Consider the following 27,678-nt stretch of genomic DNA (forward strand, 5'->3'; position numbering starts at 1 on the left):
TTTGTGTTGGCGGGATTTTGAGCGACGCCGCTGACGCCGGCGCTTGGGCTGTTTCTTAGAGGGGTCATCCTCCGCTGTTCCATCGCCCTCTCCCTCTTTTGGGGTGTCCACCATGTATATGTCATATGACGAGGTGGCTTTCCAGGGCCTAGTAGGCTGGTTCTTCATCATCTCCTTCATCGGCGTCCATACCGTCGATGTCTTCGGAGTCGAAGTCGAGCATGTCGGTTAAGTCGTCGATAGTGGCTACAAAGTGGGTGGTGGGTGGGTTTTGAATTTATTCATCGTCCGTACCCCAACCTTGCTGACCGTAGTCTGGCCAGGGCTCTCCTGATAAAGAGAGAGACCTCAGTGACTTCAGGATATCGCCGACAGGCGAGTGCTGAAAGACGTCCGCGGCTGTGAACTCCATGATCGGCACCCAATCGGATGCGATCGGCAGGGGCGCGGAGGGTTCGGAGTCCGGAGAAGAATCTGGCTTCGTGGAGTCACGAGTCTCGCAGAGTACGGGGTTGGTGTTCGGCTCAACCGCCGTTGGGATCACAGCCCCCGAGGTGGCGTCCAACCGCCCATCCTCGATCGGCGCGGTTGGCTCCGAACTAAGGGTCGGAGCCGATGCGCGTGCGGCCTCCAGGGCACTGTTCGGCAGCAGAGCTAGATCATGCTCGTCGTGACAGTGCGGCGCGTTTGGCGGTGGTTCGAATCCGCCGAAGATCAAGTCCCCACGGATGTCAGCCATGCAGTTTAAATTTCCGAATCTGACCTAACGGCCAGGGGCGTAGCTTTCAATCTACTCTAGATGGCCAAGTGAATTGGCCCACAGTGCGAAGCCGCCAAATACGAAGATCTGTCCGGGGAGGAAGGTCTCACCCTGGACTGCATCGCCATTGATGATCGTAGGAGCCATCGAGCCTGACGGTGACGGCACAGAGGAACCCTCAATGAAAGCACCAATGTTGGTGTCAAAACCGGCGGATCTCGGGTAGGGGGTCCCGAACTATGCGTCTAGGACGGATGGTAACAGGGGGCAAGGGACACGAAGTTTTACCCAGGTTCGGGCCCTCTCAATGGAGGTAAAACCCTACGTCCTGCTTGATTAATATTGATGATATGGGTAGTACAAGAGTAGATCTACCACGAGATAAGAGAGGCCTAACCCTAGAAGCTAGCCTATGGTATGATTATTGATGTGTATATTGTCCTACGGACTAAAACCCCTCGGTTTATATAGACACCGAAGAATGTTAGGGTTACATAGAGTCGGTTACAATGGTAGGAGATCTGAACATCCGTATCACCAAGCTTGCCTTCCACGCCAAGGAAAGTCCCTTCTGGACACGGCATAGAGTCTTCAATCTTGTATCTTCATCGTCCAGGAGTCCGGCTGAAGGTATAGTTCGGCTATCCGAACACCCCCTAATCCAGGACTCCCTCACTGGCCTCAACTTGGAAATCCAAGAGTGCCACTAGAAAGGGGAGTTGATTTCGGTCGAAATCGATATAAATATCACCGGAAACGGATGCACGGTTTGGAAATGGCAAGCAAAACAAGTATGGCACCGATCTGCGATTATTAGTGCGAAGCCATATAAATGCATTAAGATAAATAAGCTACTGAACTCAAACATAGCAAAAAATACATGGCAGGGATCCACTCATGATTCTTGACAAACGATGAACACTGAGCTACGGCTAATTCACTCAATAACAGGTTCAAACAAGCATGGAAAAAGTGCAAAAGGTAACAGGTTTCAGACTTAGTGAAATTAACAGCATGTCAGGAATTTATCATCAGGAAGCAATTTTAGAGCATGATAACTACATGCTACAGGAACATAGCATGGCAAAGCAAGGCATGGCATGAAGCTACTCAAATCATATAACAAAAGTCCCTTAGTGACCATGAGCCAAAAGGGATCAGAAAACACAATTGCAAGCATGTGAACATAGCAAAAACATAAACAGATTCGGACTTTGTGAAAAACTGGAGCATGGCAAAACAGTTAACAAGTAGACATGTTTACGAGCTCGATGCACTCACTACAAAGCATGGCATGACAAAATAAGCATACACCCAGCAAATAGACATGGCATAGAAGCTAAACATGGCAAGAACAACATCATAGCATGCACGGATCAACAACAACAAGCTCGGCAAAATTGCTAAACATGTTAACAATCTGCCAGGAACATTTTATAGCAAAAGTAAAGCTCAATTGAGTCAAGCTAGGGGCTCCATAATTGCAAAAAAATACATGGATGGATAGAGCACCACAATATCTACAAAACATCCTTACTAATCATGCCCAAAAGATGCACGGATCACTAGGAAACAACATGAACATATGGCATAAAAACAATAACAGGACAAGGACTTAGTGAAATTCTAAGTCCTTGAAATCAGCATCATCGAGTAAGCTACTTTGTGTGCTTGTGCTAGTCACCACAAAGATCACAAAAATACAAGGCATACACCCCTGTAAAGATGGCATGGCATACAACAAAACACATGTAGAGCTCAGGATCATAGCATGCACCCATTAAACATGGCAAAAAATGACAAAAGGGCATTTGCTGAAACAGATCTGAAATAATCATCAAATAGCCCTCTTCCAACAGCATTTCGGGCATCAAGATGAGCTCAAATGAAAATGATGCAATGAGATGGAATGATGTACTCGTCAAGACGAACATTTTGATATGCTACACGCATGAATCAGAGCAACGGTGATGAAGTTATGATGCGACGAAGATTGCATAAAAATTAGGGTTCGGAGGGAAAAGTCAACCGGGGTGGATCCAGATCCAGATTGACGTGGATTACGGGGATTGACGGAGACACTGTTCGCTGGAGTTGAGGTTGAGCTCGGGGTCGCCGGAGGATGGAGAGGAGGCCGGGGCTCAGGCGAGGAGGAGCCGGGCGCGGTCGCCGGCGGTGAGGGGCGCGCCGCGGCGGAGCTTGGCGCGGTCGGGCTCCGACGGTGGAGGATGGCGCCGGCGGCGAGGCGTCGCGGCGTCCGGCGCGGTGGCGGGCGGCGGCCGGCCGGGCGAAGTGCGGTGGCGCGTGGGCCTCGGGGCGGCGCGGGGCGCGCCTCTGGCGGCGGCGGGGCGCGGGATCTCCCGCGGGTGGCGGTGGCGGCGGTTGGGCCCCGCGGGACCGATCCGGGCTGACGTGTCGCGCCTGGATTCGTCCGGCGCGGCGGCTGGACGTGTTCGGCGGCGGGGTGGACATGTCCGGCGACGAGCAGGGGAATTTTTAGGGTTTCAACTGCGCGAGATTTCGGAGGAGAGCACATATTTATAGGTAGAGGGAGCTAGGAGAGTCCAAATGAGGTGCGGTTTTCGGCCACGCGATCGTGATCGAACGACCGAGATGATGGAGGAGGTTTAGGTGGGTTTTGGGCCACTTTGGAAGGGTGTTGGGCTGCAACACACACGAGGCCTTTTCGATCCCTCGGTTAACCGTTGGAGTATCAAACGAAGTCCAAATGGCACGAAACTTGACAGGCGGTCTACGATAGTGAACCAAGGCCGCATGACAAGTCTCGGTCCAATCTGAGAACATTTAATACCCGGAGGACATAGGAGCGCCGGATTGCAAAACGGACAACGGGGAAAATGCTCAGATGCATGAGACGAACATGTATGCAAATGCGATGCACGTGATGACATGATATGGGATGCATGACATGCAAGCAATGACAAGGCAACAACAGCGAATAATTGGAGGACACCTGGCACATCGGTCTCGGGGCGTCACAATACTCCACCACTACGAGAGGATCTCGTCCCGAGATCTAGAATGGCACCGGAGGGAAAAATGGAAGAGAAAGAGCAGAGGTAAAACTAAGTAGCTTCTTTGACAAACGAGTGAAACCACGAACCTTGCGAGGTTGAGAAAATTTGAAAGAAAGAATACAACAAAGATGAATAAAGTTGAAAACCTCCTCTAGAAACGAGGAACAAGGAACAATAAGGATCAATTACGATAACACTCCGGTTAAAACCAGATAAAGAAGGAATAATACTGATGTAATTTGGACAGCACTCCGACTATAAATGGAAGGAATCGAACATGATCTTTGACGAAACAAGATGATGGTTGAGGAAAGCAATATCATAATGCCTCCGGAATGAAAGAATAGAAGTTGGATCGTCGGAACAAAAGATCGGAGAAAGAAATGACAACTCTCACAAATAGAATTGAAAGAGCATGCCTACGAAGAAAAAGTTGAACGGAGTTGTTGGAAAACCAACAATGAAAAGAGTAAGCTTGTAGTGGGCTTATGGAGAACATCTCAAAACTATGAGGTGAAATTCTGCCACTAACAGAAAACAAAAGATTGGACTGATATCAACAAGGAGACGAGAAACTTATTTCACCGGGAGGATAAATGAAGAACTTGGATCATATATAAGAAGCATAGATGGCAACAATCCTTAGGGAAGGCTTTAGGTGAAATATAACCCAAGATAATTCCAATGACGAGGTTGATTGGTTGAAAAGATGTCTTGAGCGAAGAGAAAATGATGGATTTAGATGTCACTCTTGAAAAACTTGCGAATCGTAAAACACGAAGGGAAAATTGTCAATAATGACATAACACCACCTCAAAAGATAAAGTAAAAAGAGTTGCACTCCGGAATGCAAGATGAAGAACACTTGAGCTTGTTTGAAAAGAATCTCAATGAACACTTCGAGAAGGAATTAAATCCTTGATGAACCATTATGTAGAACCTCCATGAAGAACTCCGGTAATAAAAGAATGATCAAAAGAAGTGAAGGATGAAGAGAATAAGGTCGAAGCCTTGCAATGATTAGATGGAGCTTTGGAATGATATAATTGAAATAACTTTGAGCTCCGGAAAAGAAAGATGGACAACTTGAATCGAGAATTTGATGAACCTCCGGAATAAGGAATTAATCACTTGGGTGAAACAAAGAATAAGAATTACGTTATGGGCATCCTTCACCAATTTAGATTGATGACAAGCAACGGATTTGGCATACTACTTATTCTCGTAGAAAGGATTAAGATAGATATGGAGCAAACTTGAGAAGGTCTTCAATGAACCACCGGTAGGATTAGGAAACAATGAATGAATTGATATGATAACAACGGAAGAGAATTCTTGAACGAACCACCGTATGAATTGAAAATGAAATTAGAAAAGGCACAAATCACCGGGAAGAATTAACGAATGAACGAAGATGCTTGAGGGAATTTAGATCCCTGAGAACGAAGAGATCACGAGCTAAATAGAGGGTATTTGAACGATGCACCGGTAAGATTTGGAGAACGATAGCTGAAAGCTGAGAAGGAATAACCCTGAATTGATGGCCTCCAGAGAATCAAACTGAAAAGACTCCTGAATTGCTCCGGAAGGATGAAAAGAATTGTCACAATCAAAACAATTATGAGAGGATGACATCAAGCTAGAACCATGAATCTCTGAGAGAGCGGATAAGATATGGAGGAAAAACTCTTCTTCGGTCTTCAAAATTCTGATAATGACGACGAGAAACACCACCGTGAATTGTTGAGTCACTCCGGAATGGAAAATTAGAATGGTTGAACCCATGATGAAAAGAATGTGCAAGATCTTGGAGAAGGCATTTGACTGATAATAACTCGGCTCCAGGAAAATAAGAAGAGTCAGGTAAGATCCTGGAAAATGACCTGTGGGTTAGGGCCCACTCAAAAGAAACACCGTTGAAATGATTTAAAAGATAGATTCTGACGGTTGAATTAAATGGCTTGACTGAGATAACAACCTCTAAAGAACTTGAACAAAAATAGAGTGGAAACACGAATCTTCAAGATATCTTGAGCACTCCGGAACAATTGAATAGCGAGAAATGACTAAATATAAGGTGCACCAGCATGAGAAGGCATTTGCCACTAAGAAAAAGGGATAAGATCAACACTAAAAACTTGAATTGACAACACCGGAGAAGAAAAAGAATGAAGAATGACGCACTAGTAGAACATCTTCAAGAGAACCACCGGGTAAGAACGTTGACAGAAAAGAATGGAGACTTCACATCGATAAAGGATACTTGATAAAGAAATCCGGGTCCTTGAAGAAAAAGGGTGGGTGGGCAGGAAAAACAAATGTAACTTGAGACGGATGAAACAATCAATGTTGAGAAGACTTGAGTCGATCTTGCGGATGTGACAAATGATAGGAACATCTTGAAGAGAATCGCACCGGCTGACAAGGATTGACAAGACAAACTCGATGATCGAGAAGGATTAGTATTCACATAGGAATATGAGAACACCGCTTAGGAAAGGTATGGATTCCACATTTGACTTCGAAGCAACTCGAATACCACAACTCAAAACAAAACAAGGATTGACTTGCATAATAAGCCAGAACAAACATATGATAGAGATTTCGTCCGAAGTTTTCGTGGTGGGGCCTACACGGGCTCGATCGTATAGCACCATCATGTACAAGGCAGTGCACATGACATACGAAGCGTCCCTGAGTCGGCATAGCCAAGGACTCTTTAAGACACAACGAGACCACTGCAAAACCAACTGTGGATAGGCGGACCACTAGACGTCGAACCCCAATTTCATATCATACATCTGTCGGAAATATATCCTAAGAGCTACTTGAATTCCCACCTATGAAACTCCCGAACCTTTCCGGTTATGCAATCAGGTGTTGGCGATACAGGGGAAGCATAATATCTCACCCAAAGCTAGCAAATCCTACATCCAGCTGTATCCATCCTTCAACACATAACCAAGAAACATTCGGAAATCGTTTACCTCAACCTTCGAAAAGCATCCGTTATACGAGTTATGGAAATACTCCCGAACTCCCGCCCCAGTACTGGGTGGCGTCGAGGTTATCTCACCAACAACTGCATAAAAGAGATTTTCGATGTCGGCGAAACTCAGGTATTCCAGAATCTCAACGATAAAATTGTGACAACAACACCTCGGAGCTCAACTCCCCAGGACACTGCCACAACCCCTAAATGTCCGGAGGCACCAAGAACAATGTTCTCGTCACAAAACCATCGGAATGATTCCAAGATACCCGCGTGATCCTAAATTTTTTTAGTGAAATTTGAGAAGAGAAGAGTCAAAACTCTACGTCAGGATGCCTCACCAGAGCGACGAAGGGACTGAGGAGTAAAAAGAATCCTACTCTCCGATATATATAAATCCTAAATGAATCAAAACATTTTTCTAGACTCAACAACGCCAGCGATTCGATGAAGCAGGGGGCTCCTAAGGTTGGGGAAGGCTATTATACCAACTTGTAACGCCCTCGATGCGGCTATATCTCTCACATGTCGAAGCACGACTTAGAGGCATAACCGCATTGAAAGCAATGTCGCAAGTGAGGTAATCTTCACAACAACCCATGTAATAAATAAGGGAAAGAGATACATAGATGGCTTACAATCGCCACTTCACACAATTACATGAATAAACCATTACATCATCCAAATACACTCAAGGTCCGACTACGGAACAAAAAATAAAAGAAGACTACCCCAAATGCTACACAGATCCCCGATCGTCCCAACTGGGCTCCACTACTGATCGACTAGAACGAAACAACACAAAGGACAAGGTCTTCATAGAGCTCCTCTTTGAGATTGGTTGCATCATCTGCACGGTATCCTCGGCACCTGCAAGCTGGTTTTGGAAGTATCGGTGAGTCACGGGGAATCAGCAATCTCACACCCTCGCGATCAAGACTATTTAAGCTTATAGGTAAGGTAAAAGGTATGAGGTGGAGCTGCAGCAAGCGACTAGCATATTTGGTGGCTAACATATGTGCAAAAGAGAGCGAGAAGAGAAGGCAAAAGCACGGTCGAACAACTATGATCAGGAAGTGATCCTAGAACAACCTACGTCAAGCATTACTCCAACACCGTGTTCACTTCCCGGACTCCGCCGGAAAGAGACCATCATGGCAACACACGCAGTTGATGCATTTTAATTAAGTTAAGTTTCAGGTTTTCGACAACCAGACATTAACAAATTCCCATCTGCCCATAACCGCGGGCACGGCTTTCGAAAGTTCAAAACCCTGCAGGGGAGTCCCAACTTAGCCCATCACAAGCTCTCACGGTCAACGAAGGATATTCCTTCTCCCAAGAAAATCTGATCAGACTCGGCATCCCGGTTACAAGGCATCCTCGACAATGGTAAAACAAGTCCAACAAGACCGCCCGATGCGCCGACATCCTGATAGGAGCTGCACATATCTCGTTCTCAGGGCACACCGGATAAGCAATCCGTACAACTAAAACCAGCCCTCGAGTTTCCCCGAGGTGGCGCTGCAAGGGGCTCTAGTTTGGACCAACACTTAGACAAGCACTGGCCCGAGGGGGGTTAAAATAAAGATGACCCTCGGGATGCGCGACTCCCAAGGGAAAAAGGCTAGGTGGCGAATGGTAAAACCAAGGTTGGGCCTTGATGGAGGAGTTTTATTCAAAGCGAACTGTCAAGGGGTTCCCATTATAACCCAGCCGTGTAAGGAACGCAAAATCCGGGAACATAACACCGATATGACGGAAACTAGGGCGGCAAGAGTGGAACAAAACACCAGGCATAAGGCCGAGCCTTCCACCCTTTACCAAGTATATAGATGCATTAATATGAATAAGAGATATTGTGATATCCCAACAAATATCCATGTTCCAATAAGGAACAAACTCCAATCTTCACCTGCAACTAACAACACTATAAGAGGGGCTGAGAAAAGCGGTAACATAGCCAAACAACGGTTTTCCAGGACAAGGTGGGTTAGAGGCTTGGCTTAACAACATGGGAGGCATGATAAGCAAGTGGTAGGTATCGCGGCATAGGCATAGCAAAAGAGCGAGCAACTAGCAAGCAAAGATAGAAGTGATTTCGAGGGTATGGTCATCTTGCCTGAAATCCCGTAAGGAAGAAGAACGAGTCCATGAAGAAGACAAATGGACATAGTCGAACGAGTCCTCACAAATGTGACGTTATCGGAACCAACCCGAAGAATGAACACCGGAAAGAAGCACACAACATAGTAAACAACCAACACATGAACATGGCATGATATGCGGGATGCGGTATGCGGTGCATATGCATGATTTGGAAAGGAATGATTTAACCTAGCCTCAAATTGGAAATCCAAGAGTGCCACTAGAAAGGGGAGTTGATTTCGTTTGAAATTGATATAAAGATCATCGGAAACGGATGCATGGTTTGGAAATGGCAAGCAAAACAAGTATGGCACCGGTCTGCGATTATCAGCGCGAAGCCATATAAATGCATCAAGATGAATAAGCTACTGAACTCAAACATGGCAACAAAATACATGGCAGGGATCCACTCATGATGCTTGACAAAAGATGAACACTGAGCTACGGCTAATTCACTCAATAACAGGTTCAAGCAAGCATGGCAAAAGTGCAAAAGGTAACAGGTTTCAGACTTAGTGAAATTAACAGCATGTCAGGAATTTATCATCAGGAAGCAATCTTTAGAGCATGATAACTACATGCTACAGGAACATATCATGGCAAAGCAAGGCATGGCATGAAGCTACTCAAATCATATAACAAAAGTCCCTTAGTGACCATGAGCCAAAAGGGATCAGAAAATACAATTGCAAGCATGTGAACATAGCAAAAACATAAACAGATTCAGACTTTGTGAAAAACTGGAGCATGGCAAAGCAGTTAACAAGTAGACATGTTTACGAGCTCGATGCACTCACTACAAAGCATGGCATGACAAAATAAGCATACACCCAGCAAATAGACATGGCATAGAAGCTAAACATGGCAAGAACAACATCATAGCATGCACGGATCAACAACAATAAGCTCGGCAAAATTTACTAAACATGTTAACAATCTGCCAGGAACATTTTATAGCAAAAGTAGAGCTCGATTGAGTCAAGCTAGAGGGCTCCATAATTGCAAACAAAGACATGGATGGATAGAGCACCACAATATCTACAAAATATCCTTACTGATCATGCCCAAAATATGCTTGGATCACTAGGAAACAACATGAACATATGGCATAAAAACAATAACAGGACAAGGACTTAGTGAAATTCTAAGTCCCTGAAATCAGCATCATCGAGTAAACTACTTTGCATGCTTGTGCTAGTCACCACAAAGATCACAAAAATACAAGGCATACACCCCTGTAAAGATGGCATGGCATACAACAAAATACATGTAGAGCTCAGGATCATAGCATGCACCCATTAAACATGGCAAAAAATGACAAAAGGGCATTTGCTGAAACAGATCTGAAATAATCATCAAATAGCCCTCTTCCAACAGCATTTCAGGCATCAAGATGAGCTCAAATGAAAATGATGCAGTGAGATGAAATGATGTACTCGTCGAGACGAACATTTTTATATGCTACACGCATGAATAGGAGCAACGGTGATGAAGTTACGATGCGACGAAGATTGCATAAAAATTAGGGTTCAGAGGGAAAAGTCAACCGTGGTGGATCTAGATCCAGATCAGCGTGGATTACGAGGATCGACGGAGACACTGTTTGCCGGAGTTGAGGTCGAGCTCGGGGTCGCCAGAGGAAGGAGAGGAGGCCGGGGCTCAGGCGAGGAGGAGCCGGGCGCGGTCGTCGGCGGTGAGGGGCGCGTCGCGGCGGAGCTTGGCGCGGTCGGGCTCCGGCGGTGGAGGATGGCGCCGGCGGCGAGGCGTCGCGGCGTCCGGTGTGATGGTGGGCGGCGGCCGGCCGGGCGAAGAGCGGCAGCGCGTGCGCCTCGGGGCGGCGCGGGGCGCGCCTCTGGCGGCGGCGGGGCGCGGGATCTCCCGCGGGTGGCGGCGGCGATGGTTCGCACCCGGATTCGTCCGGCGCGGCGGCTGGACATGTTCGGCGGCGGGGTGGACATGTCCGGCGACGAGCAGGGGAATTTTTAGTGTTTCAACTGCGCGAGATTTCAGAGGAGAGCACATATTTATAGGTAAAGGGAGCTAGGAGAGTCCAAATGAGGTGCAGTTTTTGGCCATGCGATCGTGATCGAACGACCAAGATGATGGAGGAGATTTAGGTGGGTTTTGAGCCACTTTGGAAGGGTGTTGGGTGATTACCCACAAGTATAGGGGATCGCAACAGCTTTTGAGGGTAGAGTATTCAACCCAAATTTATTGATTCGACACAAGGGGAGCCAAAGAATATTCTCAAGTATTAGCAGCTGAGTTTTCAATTCAACCACACCTGGAAACTTAGTATCAGCAGCAAAGTGTTTAGTAGCAAAGTAATATGATAGTGGTGGTAGCGGCAACAAAAGTAAAGACAGCAAAAATAATGTTTTTGGTATTTTGTAGTGATTGTAACAGTAGCAGCGGGAAAGTAAATAAGTGAGAACTAGTATATGGAAAACTCGTAGGCACCGGATCAGTGATGGATAATTATGCCGGATGCGGTTCATCATGTAACAGTCATAACATAGGGCGACACAGAACTAGCTCCAATTCATCAATGTAATGTAGGCATGTATTCCGTATATAGTCATACGTGCTTATGGAAAAGAACTTGCATGACATCTTTTGTCCAACCCTCCCGTGGCAGCGGGGTCCTATTGGAAACTAAGGGATATTAAGGCCTCCTTTTAATAGAGAACCGAAACAAAACATTAGCACATAGTGAATACATGAACTCCTCAAACTATGGTCATCACCGGGAGTGGTCCCGATTATTGTCACTTCGGGGTTGCCGGATCATAACACATAGTAGGTGACTATAGACTTGCAAGATCGGATCAAGAACTCACATATATTCATGAAAACATAATAGGTTCAGATCTGAAATCATGGCACTCGGGACCTAGTGACAAGCATTAAGCATAGCAAAGTCATGGCAACATCAATCTCAGAACATAGTGGATACTAGGGATCAAACCCTAACAAAACTAACTCGATTACATGATAAATCTCATCCAACCCATCACCGGCCAGCAAGTCTATGATGGAATTACTCACGCACGGCGGTGAGCATCATGAAATTGGTGATGGAGGATGGTTGATGATGACGACGGCGACGAATCCCCCTCTCAGGAGCCCCGAACGGACTTCAGATAAGCCCTCCCGAGAGGTTTAGGGCTTGGCGGCGGCTCCGTATCGTAAAACACGATGATTTCTTCTCTCTGATTTTTTCTCTCCCAAAGCAAATATATAGAGTTGGAGTTGGCGTCGGAGGGCATCCAGGGGGCCCACGAGGTAGGGGGCGCGCCCTAGGGGGGGCACCGTCGTGAGAAGGGTGTGGGCCCCCTGGTCTTCAACTTTGGCGAGGATTTATTATTATTTTTTCTAAGATGTTCCGTGGAGTTTCAGGTCATTCCGAGAATATTTGTTTTCTGCACATAAAACAACACCATGGCAATTCTGCTGAGAACAGCGTCAGTCCGGGTTAGTTCCATTCAAATCATACAAGTTAGAGTCCAAAACAAGGGCAAAAGTGTTTGGAAAAGTAGATACGACGAAGACGTATCATGTTGGGGATCGTAGCAGAAATTTAAAATTTTCTACGCATCACCAAGATCAATCTATGGAGTAATCTAGCAACGAGGGGAAGGAGAGTGCATCTACATACCCTTGTAGATCGCTAAGCGGAAGCGTTGCAAGAACGCGGATGAAGGAGTCGTACTCGTAGCGATTCAGATCGCGGTTGATTCCGATCTAAGCGCCGAACCACGGCGCCTCCGCGTTCAACACACGTGCAGCCCGGTGACGTCTCCTACGCCTTGATCCAGCAAGGGGAGAAGGAGAGGTTGGGGAAGACTCCGTCTAGCAGCAGCACGACGGCGTGGTGGTGGTGGAGGAGCGCGGAACTCCAGCAGGGCTTCGCCAAGCACTACGAGAGACGAGGAGGGAGAGAGGTAGGGCTGCGCCAAGAGGGAGATGATCTCGCGTGTGTTACAGCCCCCAATACCACAAGTATATATAGGGGAAGGGGAGGGGCTGCGCCCCCATCTAGGGATCCCTCCCTAGGGGTGGCGGCAGCCCCAAAACCCATCTAGGGTTGCGGCCAAGGGGGGAGAGAGATGGGGCGCACCTAGGGTGGGCCTTAAGGCCCATCTGCCCTAGGGTTTGCCCCCTTCCCCTCTAAGAGGCGCCTTGGGCCTTGGTGGGAGGCGCCCCAGCCCACCTAGGGGCTGGTCCCTTCCCACTATTGGCCCATGTAGGCCTCCAGGGCTGGTGGCCCCTCCCGGTGGACCCCGGACCCCTCCGGTGGTCCCGGTACACTACCGGTGATGCCCGGAACACTTCCGGCGGCCAAAACCATACTTCCTATATATTAATCTTTACCTCCGGACCATTTCGGAACTCCTCGTGATGTCCGAGATCTCATCCGGGACTCCGAACAACATTCGGTAACCGCGTACATACTTTCCCTATAACCCTAGCGTCATCGAACCTTAAGTGTGTAGACCCTACGGGTTCGGGAGTCATGCAGACATGGCCGAGACAACTCTCCGGTCAATAACCAACAGCGGGATTTGGATACCCATGTTGGCTCCCACATGCTCCATGATGATCTCATCGGATGAACCACGATGTCAAGGATTCAATCTATCCCGTATACAATTCCATTTGTCTATCGGTACGATACTTGCCCGAGATTCGATCGTCGGTATCCCGATACCTTGTTCAATCTCGTTACCGGCAAGTCTCTTTACTCGTTCCATAACACATCATCCCGTGATCAACTCCTTGATCACATTGTGCACATTATGATGATGTCCTACCGAGCGGGCCCAGAGATACCTCTCCGTTACACGGAGTGACAAATCCCAGTCTCGATTCGTGCCAACCCAACAGACACTTTCGGAGATACCCGTAGTGAACCTTTATAGCCACCCAGTTACGTTGTGACGTTTGGCACACCCAAAGTACTCCTACGGTATCTGGGAGTTGCACAATCTCATGGTCTAAGGAAATGATACTTGACATTCGGAAAAGCTATAGCAAACGAACTACACGATCTTTGAGCTATGCTTAGGATTGGGTCTTGTCCATCACATCATTCTCCTAATGATGTGATCCCGTTATCAACGACATCCAATGTTCATGGTCAGGAAACCGTAACCATCTATTGATTAACGAGCTAGTCAACTAGAGGCTTACTAGGGACATGGTGTTGTCTATGTATCTACACATGTATCTGAGTTTCCTATCAATACAATTCTAGCATGGATAATAAACGATTATCATGAACAATGAAATATGATATAATAACTAATATATTATTGCCTCTAGGGCATATTTCCAACAGTCTCCCACTTGCACTAGAGTCAATAATCTAGTTCACATCGTCATGTGATTAACACTCACAGGTCACATCACCATGTGACCAACATCCAAAGAGTTTACTAGACTCAATAATCTAGTTCACATCACTATGTGATTAACACTCAATGAGTTCGTGGTTTGATCATGTTATGCTTGTGAGAGAGGTTGTAGTCAACGGGTCTGCCATATTGAGATCCCTATGTATTTCGCAAAACTTTATGTCATATCATAGATGCTGCTACCACGTTCCACTTGGAGCTATTCCAAATTGTTGCTCCATTATACGTATTCGGTATCTCTACTCAGAGCTATCCGGATAGGTGTTAAGCTTGCATCGACGTAACTCTTTACGTCAAACTCTTCATCACCTCCATAACCGAGAAACATTTCCTTATTCCTCTAAGGATAATATTAACCGCTATCTGGTGATCCAGTCCTAGATCACCTTTGTACCCTCTTGCCAGACATGTGGTAAGGCACACATCTGGTGCGGTACTCAGCATGGCATACCGTGTAGAGCCTATGACAAAAGCATAGGGGACGACCTTCGTCCTTCCTCTTTCTTCTGCCGTGGTCAATCTTTGAGTCTTACTCAACTTCACACCTTACAACTCAGGTAAGAACCCCTTCTTTGACTGATCTATTTTCAACTCCTTCAAAAACATGTCAAGGTGTGCGTTCTTTGAAAGTATCATCAGGTGTCTTGATCTATCTCTTTAGATCTTGATGCCCAATATGTAAGCAGCTTTATCCAGGTCTTCCTTTGAAAATCACTCTTCAAACAACCGTTTATGCTTTCCAGAAATTCTACATTATTTCGGATCAACAATATGTCATCCACATATACTTATCAGAAATGTTGTAGTGCTCCCACTCACTTTCTTGTAAATGCAGGTTTCTAGCAAACATTGTATAAACCTAAAAGCTTTGATCACTCCATCAAAGCATATATTCCGACTCCGAGATGCTTTCTCTAGTCCATAGAAGGATCGCTGGAGCCAGCATACCTTTTAGCATCCTTAGGATTGACAAAACCTTTTATTGTATCACATACAACTTTTTCTTACGAAAACTGGTAAGAAAACTTGTTTTGAAATCCATCTATTAGATTTCATAATCGAAAAATACAGCTAATGCTAACATGATTCCGACGGACTTAAGCATCGCTACGGGTGAGAAATTCTCATCGTAGTCAACTCCTTGAACTTGTGAAAAGACTCTTTCCCATAAGTCGAGCTTCATAGACGGTAACATTACCGCCCACGTCCGTCTTCTTCTTAAAGATCCATTTATCTCAATGGTTTGTCAATCATCGGGCAAGTCCACCAAAGTCCATACTTTGTTCTGATACATGGATCCTATCTCGGATTTCATGGCTTCTAACCATTTATCGGAATACGGCCCACCATCGCTTCTCCATAGCTTGTAGGTTCATTGTTGTCTAACAACATGATATTTAAGACATGATTACCGTACCACTCAGGAGTAGTACATATCCTTGTCGACCTATGAGGTTCGATAGCAACTTGATCCGAAGCTTCATGATCACTATCATCAACTTCCTCTTCAACAGGCGTAGGCTCCACAGAAAACATCTTTCTGTGTCGCATCACTCTCTGGTTGAAGTAAAGGTTCGACAACCTCATCAAGTTCTATCTTCCTCCCACTCAATTCTTTCGAGAGAAACTCCTTCTCGAGAAAGGACCCGTTCTTAGCGACAAACAATTTGCCCTCGGATCTGAGATACAAGGTATACCCACCTGTCACCATTGGGTATCCTATGAAGATGTGTTTGTCCGCTTTGGGTTCGAGCTTCTCCGGCTGTAGCCTTAAGCATCGCAGCCCCAAACATTAAGAAACGACAACTTTGGTTTCTTGCCAAACCAATGTTCATACGGTGTCGTCTCAACAGACTTATATGGTGTCCTATCTAGAGTGAATGCAGCTGTCTCTAATGCATAACCTCAAAATAATAGCGGTAGATCGGCAAGAGACACCATAGATCGCACCATATTTCATAAGGTTCGATTACGACATCCGCACACCATTACCCTGTGGTGTTCCAGGTGGCTTCAACTGTGAAACAATTCCACAATGTCTTAAGTGTTTGCCAAACTCATAACTCAGAAATTCTCATTGATCAGATCGTAGGAATTTGATCTTCTTGTTATGATGATTCTTAACTTCACTCTGAAATCGCTTGAACTTTTCAAACGTTTCAGACTTGTGCTTCATTAAGTAAATATACCTATATCTATTTAAATCGTCAGTGAAGATGAGAAAACATCGATATCCACCGCACGCTTCAATTCTCATTGGATCACATGCATGAGCATGTATGATTTCCAACAAGTCACTTGCTCGTTTCATTGTACCTGAAAACGGGGTCTTAGTCATCCTGCCCATGAGGCATGGCTCGCATGTGTCAAGCGATTCAAAATCAAGTGACTCCAAACATCCATCGATGTGGAGTTTCTTCATGCATCTTACTCCAATATGACCTAAGCGGCAGTGCCACAAGAAAGTGGTACTATCGTTATTAACTCTACATCTTTTGGCGTGAACATGTGTATTACTACGACCGAGATTCAATGAACCATTCACATAGGGTGCATGACCAAGAAAGGAATTATTCATGTAAACAGAATAACCATTATTCTCTAACTTAAATGAATAACCGTATTGCAATGAGCATGATCTAATCATATTCATGCTCAACGTAGACACCTGATAACATTTATCTGGGTTCAATACTAATCCCGAAGGCAGATGGAGCGTGCGATGTTGATCTCATCAACTTTGGAAACACTTCCAACACACATCGTCACCTCGCCCTAAGCCAATCTCCGTTTAGTCCGTAGCTTTTGCTTCAAGTCACCAATAATAATAACTGAACCGGTATCCAATACCCAGGTGCTACCAGGAGTACTAGTGAGGTACACATTAATAACACGTATATACTTTGAAGTTGCCAGCCTTCTAATCTACCATGCATTTGGGGTAATTCCGCTACCAGTGACCGTTCCCCTTACAATAGAAGCACCTAGTCTCGGGTTTGGGTTCAACCTTGCATTCCTTCACTGGAGTGGCAACTGGTTTGCCATCCATGAAGTTTCCCTTCTAGCCCTTGCCCTTCTTGAAACCAGTGGTCTTGTTAAACCATCAACACTTGATGCTCCTTTTGATTTCTACCTTTTGCGGTCTTAAGCACCGCGAACAGCTCCAGGATCATCTCCATCCCTTGCATGTCATAGTTCATCACGAAGATCTAGTAGCTTAGTGATAGTGGCTAGAGAACTATATCAGTCACTATCTTATCTGGAAGTTTAACTCCCACTTGATTCAAGTGATTGTAGCACCCAGACATTCTGAGCACATGCTCACTAGCTGAGCCATTTCTCCTCCATCTTGTTGGCAAAAGAACTTGTCAGAGGTCTCATACCTCTCAATACGGCATGAGCCTGAAATCCCAATTTCAGCTCTTGGAACATCTCATATGTTCTATGGCGTTCAAAACGTCATTGGAATCCCGATTCTAAGCCGTAAAGTATGGTGCACTTAACTATCAAGTAGTCATCAGGACGTATCTGTCAGATGTTCATAACATCCACAGACGATGTTGTAGGGGTTTGCACATCGAGCGGTGCATCAAAGACGTAAGCCTTCTGTGTAGCAGTGAGGACACTCCTCAGACTACGGACCCAGTCCGCATCATTGCTTACAATATCTTTCAACTTAGTCTTTCTCTAGGAACGTATTGAAACAGGGAGCTACAACATGAGCTATTTATCTACAACATATTTGCAAAGACAATTTAGACTATGTTCATGATAATTGAGTTCATCTAATCAAATTATTTGATGAACTCCCACTCAGATAGACATCCCTCTAGTCATCTAAGTGAAACTGTCCGATCATCACGTGAGACGGACTAGTCATCAACGGTGAACATCTCATGTTGATCGTATCTTCTATATGACTCATGTTCGACCTTTCGGTCTTCCGTGTTCCGAGGCCATGTCTGTACATGCTAGGCTCGTCAAGTCAACCTAAGTGTTTCGCATGTGTCCTGAGGCCATGTCTGTACATGCTAGTCTCGTCAACACCCGTTGTATTCGAACGTTAGAATCTATCACACCCGATCATCACGTGGTGCTTCGAAACAACGAACCTTCGCAACGGTGCACAGTTAGGGGGAACACCTTTCTTGAAATTTTAGTGTGAGGGATCATCTTATTTAAGCTACCGTCGTTCTAAGCAAATAAGATGTAAAACATGATAAACATCACATGCAAACAAATAGTGACATGATATGGCCAATATCATTTTGCTCCTTTTGATCTCCATCTTCGAGGCTCCATGATCATCGTTGTCACCGGCATGACACCATGATCTCCATCATCATGATCTCCGTCATCGTGTCTTCTTGAAGTTGTCTCGTCATCTATTACTTATACTACTATGGCTAATGCTTTTAGCAATAAAGTAAAGTAATTACATAACGTTTATGTTAACACGCAGGTCATAAATAAATTAAGACAACTCCTATGGCTCCTTCCGGTTTTCATACTGATCGACATGCAAGTCGTGATTCCTATTACAAGAACATGATCAATCTCATACATCACATATATCATTCATCACATCCTTTTGGCCATATCACATCACAAGGCATATGCTGCAAAAACAAGTTAGACGTCCTCTAATTGTTGTTGCAAGTTTTTACGTGGCTGCTATAGGTTTCTAGCAAGAACGTTTCTTACCTACGCGAAAACCACAACGTGATATGCCAATTTCTATTTACCCTTCATAAGGACCCTTTTCATCGGATCCGATCCGACTAAAGTGGGAGAGACAGACACCCGCTAACCACCTTATGCAACTAGTGCATGTCAGTCGGTGGAACCAGTCTCACGTAAGAGTACGTGTAAGGTCGGTCCGGGCCGCTGCATCCCACGATGCCGCTGAATCAAGATAAGACTAGTAACGACAAGTAGATTGACAAAATCGACGCCCACAACTGCTTTGTGTTCTACTCGTGCATAGAAACTACGCATAGACCTAGCTCATGATGCCACTGTTGGGGATCGTAGCAGAAATTTAAATTTTCTATGGATCACCAAGATCAATCTATGGAGTAATCTAGCAACGAGGGGAAGGGGAGTGCATCTACATACCCTTGTAGATCTCTAAGCGGAAGCGTTGCAAGAACGCGGATGAAGGAGTCGTACTCGTAGCGATTCAGATCGCGGTTGATTCCGATCTAAGCGCCGAACCATGGCGCCTCCGCGTTCAACACACGTGCAGCCCGGTGACGTCTCCTACGCCTTGATCTAGCAAGGGGAGAAGGAGAGGTTGGGGAAGAGTCCATCCAGCAGCAGCACGACTGTGTGGTGGTGAAGGAGGAGCGTGGCAATCCTGCAGGGCTTCGCCAAGCACCGCTGGAGAGGAGGAGGGCTTGGGAGAGGGGGAGGGCTGCGCCAGAACTTGGGTGCGGCTGCCCTCCCACCCCCCACATATATAGGGGCAAGGGAGAGGGGGGTCGGCCCCCTCAGATCCAATCCGACGAGGGGGCGGCGGCCAGGGGGTTGCCTTGCCCCCCAAGGAAAGGGGGGCGCCCCCCCCCCCTTTAGGGTTCCCCCAAACCCTAGGCGCATGGGCCCTAGGGGGGAGGCGCCCAGCCCACTAAGGGGCTGGTACCTCTCCACACACAGCCCATAGGGCCCTCCGGGGCAGGTGGACCCTCCTGGTGGACCCCCGGAACCCCTCCAGTGGTCCCGGTACAATACTGGTAAACCCCTGAATTATTCCGGTGACCGTATGATGACTTCCCACATATAAATCTTTACCTCCGGACCATTCCGGAACTCCTCGTGACGTCCGGGATCTCATCCGGGACTCCGAACAACATTCGATGACCACGTACATACTTTCCCTATAACCCTAGCGTCATCGAACCTTAAGTGTGTAGACCCTACGGGTTCGGGAGTCATGCAGACATGGCCGAGACAACTCTCCGGTCAATAACCAACAGCGGGATCTGGATACCCATGTTGGATCCCACATGCTCCACGATGATCTCATCGGATGAACCACGATGTCAAGGATTCAATCAATCCCGTATACAATTCCCTTTGTCCATCAGTACGATACTTGCCCGAGATTCGATCGTCGGTATCCCGATACCTTGTTCAATCTCGTTACCAGCAAGTCTCTTTACTCGTTTCGTAACACATCATCCCATGATCAACTCCTTGATCACATTGTGCACATTATGATGATGTACTACCGAGTGGGCCCAGAGATACCTCTCCGTTTACACGGAGTGACAAATCCCAGTCTCGATTCGTGCCAACCCAACAGACATTTTCGGAGATACCTGTAGTGAACCTTTATAGCCACCCAGTTACGTTGTGACGTTTGGTACACCCAAAGCATTCCTACGGTATCCGGGAGTTGCACAATCTCATGGTCTAAGGAAATGATACTTGACATTAGAAAAGCTTTAGCATAGGAACTACATGATCTTTGTGCTAGGCTTAGGATTGGGTCTTGTCCATCACATCATTCTCCTAATTATGTGATCCCGTTATCAACAACATCCAATGTCCATGGTCAGGAAACCGTAACCATCTATTGATCAACGAGCTAGTCAACTAGAGGCTTACTAGGGACATGGTGTTGTCTATGTATCCACACATGTATCTGAGTTTCCTATCAATACAATTCTAGCATGGATAATAAACTATTATCATGAACAATGAAATATAATATAATAATAACTAATTTATTATTGCCTCTAGGGCATATTTCCAATAGTCTCCCACTTGCACTAGAGTCAATAATCTAGTTCACATCGCCATGTGATTAACACTCACAGGTCACATCGCCATGTGACCAACATCCAAGAGTCTACTAGACTCAATGATCTAGTTCACATCATTATGTGATAAACACGCAAAGAGTTCTGGGTTTGATCATGTTATGCTTGTGAGAGAGGTTGTAGTCAACGGGTCTTGCCATATTCAGATCCCTATGTATTTCGCAAAACTTTATGTCATATCGTAGATGCTGCTACCACGTTCCACTTGGAGCTATTCCAAATTGTTGCTCCATTATACGTATCCGGTATCTCTACTCAGAGCTATCCGGATAGGTGTTAAGCTTGCATCGACGTAACTCTTTTCGGTCCCTCGATTAACCGTTGGAGTATCAAACGAAGTCCAAATGGCAGGAAACTTGACAGGCGGTCTACCGGTAGTGAACCAAGGCCGCATGACAAGTCTCGGTCCAATCCGAGAACGTTTAATACCCGCACATGAAAAGAGGTAACATGAGACGTCGAAGGACATAGGAGCGCCGAATTGCAAAACGGACAACGGGGAAAATGCTCGGATGCATGAGATGAACATGTATGCAAATGCGATGCACGTGATGACATGATATGGGATGCATGACACGCAAGAAATGACAAGGCAACAACAGCGAATAACTGGAGGACACCTGGCACATCGGTCTCGGGGCTTCACACTGGTAGAGAAGACGACAAGTTGGCCAAGCGAGGTGATAGCCATTTGGGCCGATGTCGAGGTAATTCGAGAGCATGGGGGGCAATGGAGATGTGGGCGTGGTAGCCATGCAAGAGGGGCGTCGTGGTCGATGTCGAGATATCCGCATGTGAGGGCGTAGGAAGAAGCAGGCACCGTGGAGTCAAAGATCCAGGGATGCGCCAGGAAGATGGGGACATAATCGAGGCAGTCGCCGAGGAGGATGAGGACACCAAAAACGATGTTGTCAAAATCGTCATGGATAAGGTGCCGCACCAGGTTTCCCAAACCAAGGACACATGGGACGAAGACATGTGTTGGTGTTGCCAATACCGCCTTGCATAGACAGGGACCATCACAAACTGTATGTCATGTCAGAAGGACTCGCACAGAAGGGCTCTAGGACTGTCGCAATGCAAAACGACATGGGGTTGAAGGTGCCAATATAGCTCACAATTGTTGGAGTAGACAAAGTACTCCAAGATGAGACGGTGATTCCGGCGACGAGCTTGTGATGGATGAATACGAAGGAGCGGTCATATGTGGAACTAGGTGTAGTATGAAGGGGTCATGTCGGTTGCCGTTAGAAGCACAACGATGGTGGTTGAAATAGGTGAGGAAGAACCTAATGGTGTAACAAGGACCACGATGTGGAAGGTCGCGATGTTGCACCTAGGGTGGCTTTAAAACATGTGCCAAGGTAGATGTCAGCATGCACGGACGACCTTGGAAAATAACGTTCGACGATAGTACTCCGAAGGGGCGATGTAGTTGTAGCTCGCATGTCGGTGCAACAACACGGGATACAACTAGTGACATACGCGCCTAAATAGGCACAACGATAGTTGGTAGCTTGGACAACGAGGCAGCGACACTATGACCGAAAGGGGTGACCCAACTACAACCCATTGCTCAATTAGCGGAGCACGCATAAACTTGATGACGATCTTCATAGGAACACATGAAGGCACATGCGAACGACCGATCAGTTCAGTTGTGCAGCATGGGTGAGGCATCCTGATTAGTTAGGGCGATGATGATTGCTAGCATAGAACGACAGACAAATGAAGCAGCGGGGATGTGGCACAAGTTGGCATCCTGAGAACGCCACATGCCTCGCTAGGCTGCACGTCATGGAGATGACCGGTGTAGTCGACGTTGATGTAGGAGGAGAGGCGCGTGAAGGTCGATGATGGTGGGTAACACAATCCGATCTATGATCGGCAAACCAAAAACGAAATCATTAGTCGAACGACCAATAGAGAGAAAAACGGATCAAAGATAAAAAAAAGGAAAACTTTGTTTTTACCACTCTAGCTTTTGACCACTTTGCTTATGCCACTCTAAAATTTGATATTTCATTTTTGTCACTCTTAGTTTTTGAAAATACATCGCAATTGCCATTCCATGGCAAAAGCAATAATTTACGAGTGGCAATTGTGATACATTGTCAAAATCTAAGAGTGGCAAAAGTGAAATGAAAAGTTATTGCTTTTGCACGGATTGGCATTTGTGATGTATTGTCAAAAACTAAGAGTGGCAAAAGTGATATGTTAAATTCTATAGTGGCATAAGCAAAGTAGGCAAAAGCTAGAGTGACAAAAACAAAGTTTTCCCATGAGAAAAACTCTCCAGGGCAGCTGATCAACCTGATCGGTGGACTAACCCTAAGATATATGTTGCGCAACCCTCGGTGGAGATCATGGAGATCGAGCTCTCAAAGATGGGGTGACGCGAAAGCTATGGCAGAGCTATAGGTCTAGGACTCGCGGCTAATTCTGTGTAAGGGGACTAGAAGGAGAGAATTAGCGTAAATCATTGTGTGTATTATTGAGCCTCATGGGATGGTATATATAGGGGTCTGTCTAGAACTTAGTCAACTGAGACTTAACGAAGTCTTAGTCGAGTGACGTCAGCGTAGTTGTGGTGCTGCAAGCGGCATGGCTGGATGTTGCAAACGACGATGAAAAATGTTGCAACGATACTCTAAGCAATGACAACATATGTAACAACCGTTCTGGTAAAAATGCTACAACCATCAAAGAAGGAGGTTGCGGCCGGTGAGATGATGTGTTGCAATCGATGAGGAATGACATGCTACAACCAGCAAGACAGATGTTGCAACCGGCAGGAAAAAATGCTGCAAACGATGGAACAAAATGCTGCAAGGTCAACTAAGACTTCGTTAGATCTCAGTCGACTGATTTTTAGCAAGGCTATATAGATGCGCAAGATTTGAAGGGTAAGATCTCTCTTAGAGATAAGATCAAAACAATTCTTATCCAATCCTGTAAATTTTCTGACTATAAACATATCTTTAATAGAAGACGTGGAACCTCCTGTTGAAGAGCAAGAAAGAATCAAGTAAAACTTAATATTTTGATAAATAGCAAAAACGATTTTTAGCGCTAGTTTTCATTTGATATTTTTGAAGCTGGGATGTAAAAACTGTGCGTTTATAGTAGCAGAGGAGAAGATATTACACTTCTCGCAAACAAAAAAGAGGGGAGAAGATATTACACGTGCTGCCCACAGTATCTAACGGTTTGGCCTTCAATCTTTCATCTTTCATCTTTCGTATATAAAGAAACTAAAAAAATTCAATGGACATGTAAAGAATCTATACAGCCAGCTCGATCTTCACGGGGAAAGAGAATGACAGCGCTTCGTCTCCGACCAGGACCGTGCTGACGCCCGACGGCACCACGGTGTAGGCCGTCTCCTCGACGATGGCGAACGCCTTGCACACGTTGAGCGTGAACGGCACTTGGACGGCGGCCCCGGCCGGCACGAATACCCTTCGGAACGCCACCAGCTGTTTCAGCGGCGCGTCGTCCACCTCGGCCGGCGGCACCGTGTAGACCATCACGACGTGGGTGCCGTCCCTGGTGCCACGGTTGGCCACGCTCGGGCTGAAGCTTACCTCCTCTTGGCACCCGTGCCCGGCGACGTTGACGGCCGGGCAGGCCAGCGGGGCCGTCCCCGGCTTGCGGGTGAGCTGCTTGCAGGACTCCCATGCGGCAACCCGGGCTGTGACGGAAGCCCCGGTGGTGTCGGACGCGTAGCTGAAGCTGCTGTAGCTGAGACCGTGGCCGAACGGGTAGAGCACTTCCGGCCCGCCGTAGAACTTGTAGGTCCTGCCGGGGAACCCCTTGTCGGCGACCGGCCGCAGCGCCATGGACGTCATCGGGATCTTGCTGATGTACTCGTTCTTGTACCACGTTAGCGGCAGCCTCCCCCCTGACAATCCAAGAAACGTTTCATCAGATAAAAAATACACCAAGGAATTGGTCTGCATTTTTCATCTATATACAATACCTGGATTGTATTTTCCGAAGAGCACGTCGGCGATGGCCGTGCCTCCTTCCTCGCCGGGGTACCCGGCCCAGACGATGGCACCGATCTTGGGGTTGTTCTGCGCAAAGGAGACGTCGACGCCGCCGGCGGAAATGATCACCAGCACGATTGGGTACGGCGAGGCCTCGGCGACCGCGCTGATCCAGTTGGTCTGGTTCCACGGCAGGAGGAGATCCTCCCTGTCGTTGCCCTCCTTCTCCACGCTCATGTTGAGGCCGGCGATGACGATGGTCGCGTCCACGGTCTTCACGTCGGCGGCCGTGCCGCACGCGCCGTCGTCGCACACGTGCGCCGACGTGGCGCTGACGATCTTCCTTATCGCATCGTACGGCGTCACAACTCTGCATGGCTTGCCTGCGTATACAGACAAGTAATTTCAGGTAACATTGTAACAATGCAGTCACTAATGTGCAGATGATTATTTTACTTTTTACCTCTGTAGTCTCCAAGCATGACATCCGTGGCGTTGATGTGTTGCAGTAGGCCAACCAACGACAATGAGTGGACCTTGTTGATGTCCAATGGCAGCCGGCCGTGATCGTTCTTGATGAGCACCATGCCTTGCCTCGCGGCGTCGGCGGCCAGCTCCTTGTGCTCCTCCGTGCAGACGTCGTCGGCGCCGAGGGACTCCAGTTCCGGAATGCCGTCGAAGAAGCCGAGCCTCATGAGGGTGAGGTAGAGGTTCCGCAGCGCGTTGTCGACCTCGGACTCCCGCAGCTTCCCCTGCCGCACGGCGTCGAGGCCGAAGGCGGTAAAGAAGTCCTGCGCGCCCTCCCAGTACATGCCGCAGTCGAGGTCCAGCCCGGCCTTCATGGCCGCCGCCGTGGCCTCCACGCCGTTGTACCCGAGCCACTTGGCGTCCCTGACCATGACGCGGACCGAGTCGCAGTCGGAGACGATGTACCCGTGGAGCTGCCACTCGCCGCGGACGGTCTCCGACAGGAGCCGCGCGTTGGCGCAGGCCGGGACGCCGTTGATGCGGTTGTAGGAGCACATGACGCAGCTCGCGTCCCCGTCCCGCACGCACATCTCGAACGGCCGCTCGAACGTCTCGATCATGTCGCGCTCCTCCACCCGCGCGTCGAACGTCAGGCGGTCGGCGGTGAGCCACGCGTCCACGTCGTAGGCGGCGTAGTGCTTGCAGCAGCTGGAGACCTTGATGGGCCGGGCGAAAGGGTCGGCACCGGGACCGCCGGCGTCGATGTCCTGCATTGCGCGGACGAAGCTGACGGCGTACCGTCCGACGACGAAGGGGTCCTCGCCGGGCGTCTCGCTGGCGCGGCCCCACCGCGGGTCGCGCACGACGTTGATGTTGGGGCTCCAGTACGTGAGCTCGGCGTGGCCCAGGTTGTACATGGCCCTGATCTCGGTGGACACGGCGCCGCCGATGGCTCCCCACAGCGTCTCGTTGAACGCCGCGGCGCTGTTGATGACGAGCGGGAAGCTGGTGGCGCCGGGCACCACGTCGCCGAACCGCGTGCCGCCCGGGCCGGTGTCCGACACGCCGTGCAGGGCCTCCCCCCACCAGAGGTACGGCGGCAGCCCGACGCGCGCCGCGCCCTCGGCGCGGTCGCCGAGGTTGCGCACCTTCTCCTCCAGCGTGAGGCGGCCGACGAGGTCCCGCACCCGGTCGGCGTATGGCAGGGAGGTGTCGCAGTACCGGAAGCCACCCATTTCAAGACCCAAGGCCGCGAACCGGGCCGGGTCGCAGACCTTGGTGTAGTTCCGGCCATTGGTGGTGATTGGGCCGAGCCCGGAGCCGCCGCCGGAGACAGAAGTGAGCGCGACGGAAACGGCAAGACCACAGAGGAGCGAGGCCAAGAGCACGCAATGGCGAAGCGAGGACGCCATTGCGACGAGAGAGGAGGGACCTCTCGCTGCTCTTGGTCTACCGGGGCAAGTGGGTACGTACAGTGAAACAGTGTATATAGGGCGGGGCCATAGCCATAGCCCATAGGGATCCTTTGAACCAGACCAAAAAGGACAACCGCGGGAACAGCTGGTTGCGGATCCAAACACGGGAAAGGCCAGAAAACTGAGAGCTGGAGAACTGCTTGTTGGTACGCGAATTTAAAGATGAGATCGGGCACATGGAATGCACGGTGGTGGAATTGATGGTGGTGTCGTCCATCTTCTCTCCCTCTCGGTGATAAGGTGGTATGGCTGCAGGTGCCATCGAGAACGACGAGGCTGGTCATCCTTCCACGTTCTGCAAGCTATGCTTCCATCCAGGGACAACCCATCCCTCCTGTAAGGTCTTGACTTTTAGCTGAATGTTCTTGCAGCTACTAATAGGTTCATTGTGTTGTACACAAACATTTTTTTTGGTTTCTCATTGAAATGAATGCTAAATTTTGACCCCGAACACCAGCAAAACAGATCGTCATTGTAGCAACTGGTTAATTGATTGTGCACGCTGATATACAGGCACAAGCTCAGGAGAGAATTAACCGCACACTGGTAATACATTGGCCTACA

The 27,678-nt window shown here is 47.7% G+C and overlaps 1 protein-coding gene across 1 annotated transcript; it reads right to left on the reverse strand.

Annotated features, from left to right (window-relative positions):
- Window positions 1-24,283: 24,283 nt before the first annotated feature.
- LOC125513937 (putative beta-D-xylosidase 2) lies at window positions 24,284-27,176 on the reverse strand. Its single transcript, XM_048679172.2, has 3 exons — window positions 25,635-27,176; window positions 25,162-25,554; window positions 24,284-25,083 (listed from the first exon to the last, which is right to left on the reverse strand). Exons 1-3 carry the CDS (start codon window positions 27,049-27,051, stop codon window positions 24,464-24,466), a joined length of 2,430 nt encoding a protein of 809 aa, XP_048535129.2. The 5' UTR covers window positions 27,052-27,176; the 3' UTR covers window positions 24,284-24,463.
- Window positions 27,177-27,678: the final 502 nt, after the last annotated feature.

This window comes from Triticum urartu, chromosome 6A, assembly GCF_056163025.1.
Source record: "Triticum urartu cultivar PI428250 chromosome 6A, HENAU_Tu73, whole genome shotgun sequence".
In the NCBI taxonomy this organism is placed as follows: Eukaryota; Viridiplantae; Streptophyta; class Magnoliopsida; order Poales; family Poaceae; genus Triticum; species Triticum urartu.

Bases quoted from the DNA above. Each gene is read 5' to 3' on its own strand.
- LOC125513937 (XM_048679172.2), bottom strand. From the start codon at position 27,051: ATGGCGTCCTCGCTTCGCCATTGCGTGCTCTTGGCCTCGCTCCTCTGT. The intron at 25,555-25,634 runs GTAAAAAGTAAA...CTGTATACGCAG, and splicing joins CATGCTTGGAGACTACAGAG to GCAAGCCATGCAGAGTTGTG. The intron at 25,084-25,161 runs GTATTGTATATA...TTGGATTGTCAG, and splicing joins CTTCGGAAAATACAATCCAG to GGGGGAGGCTGCCGCTAACG.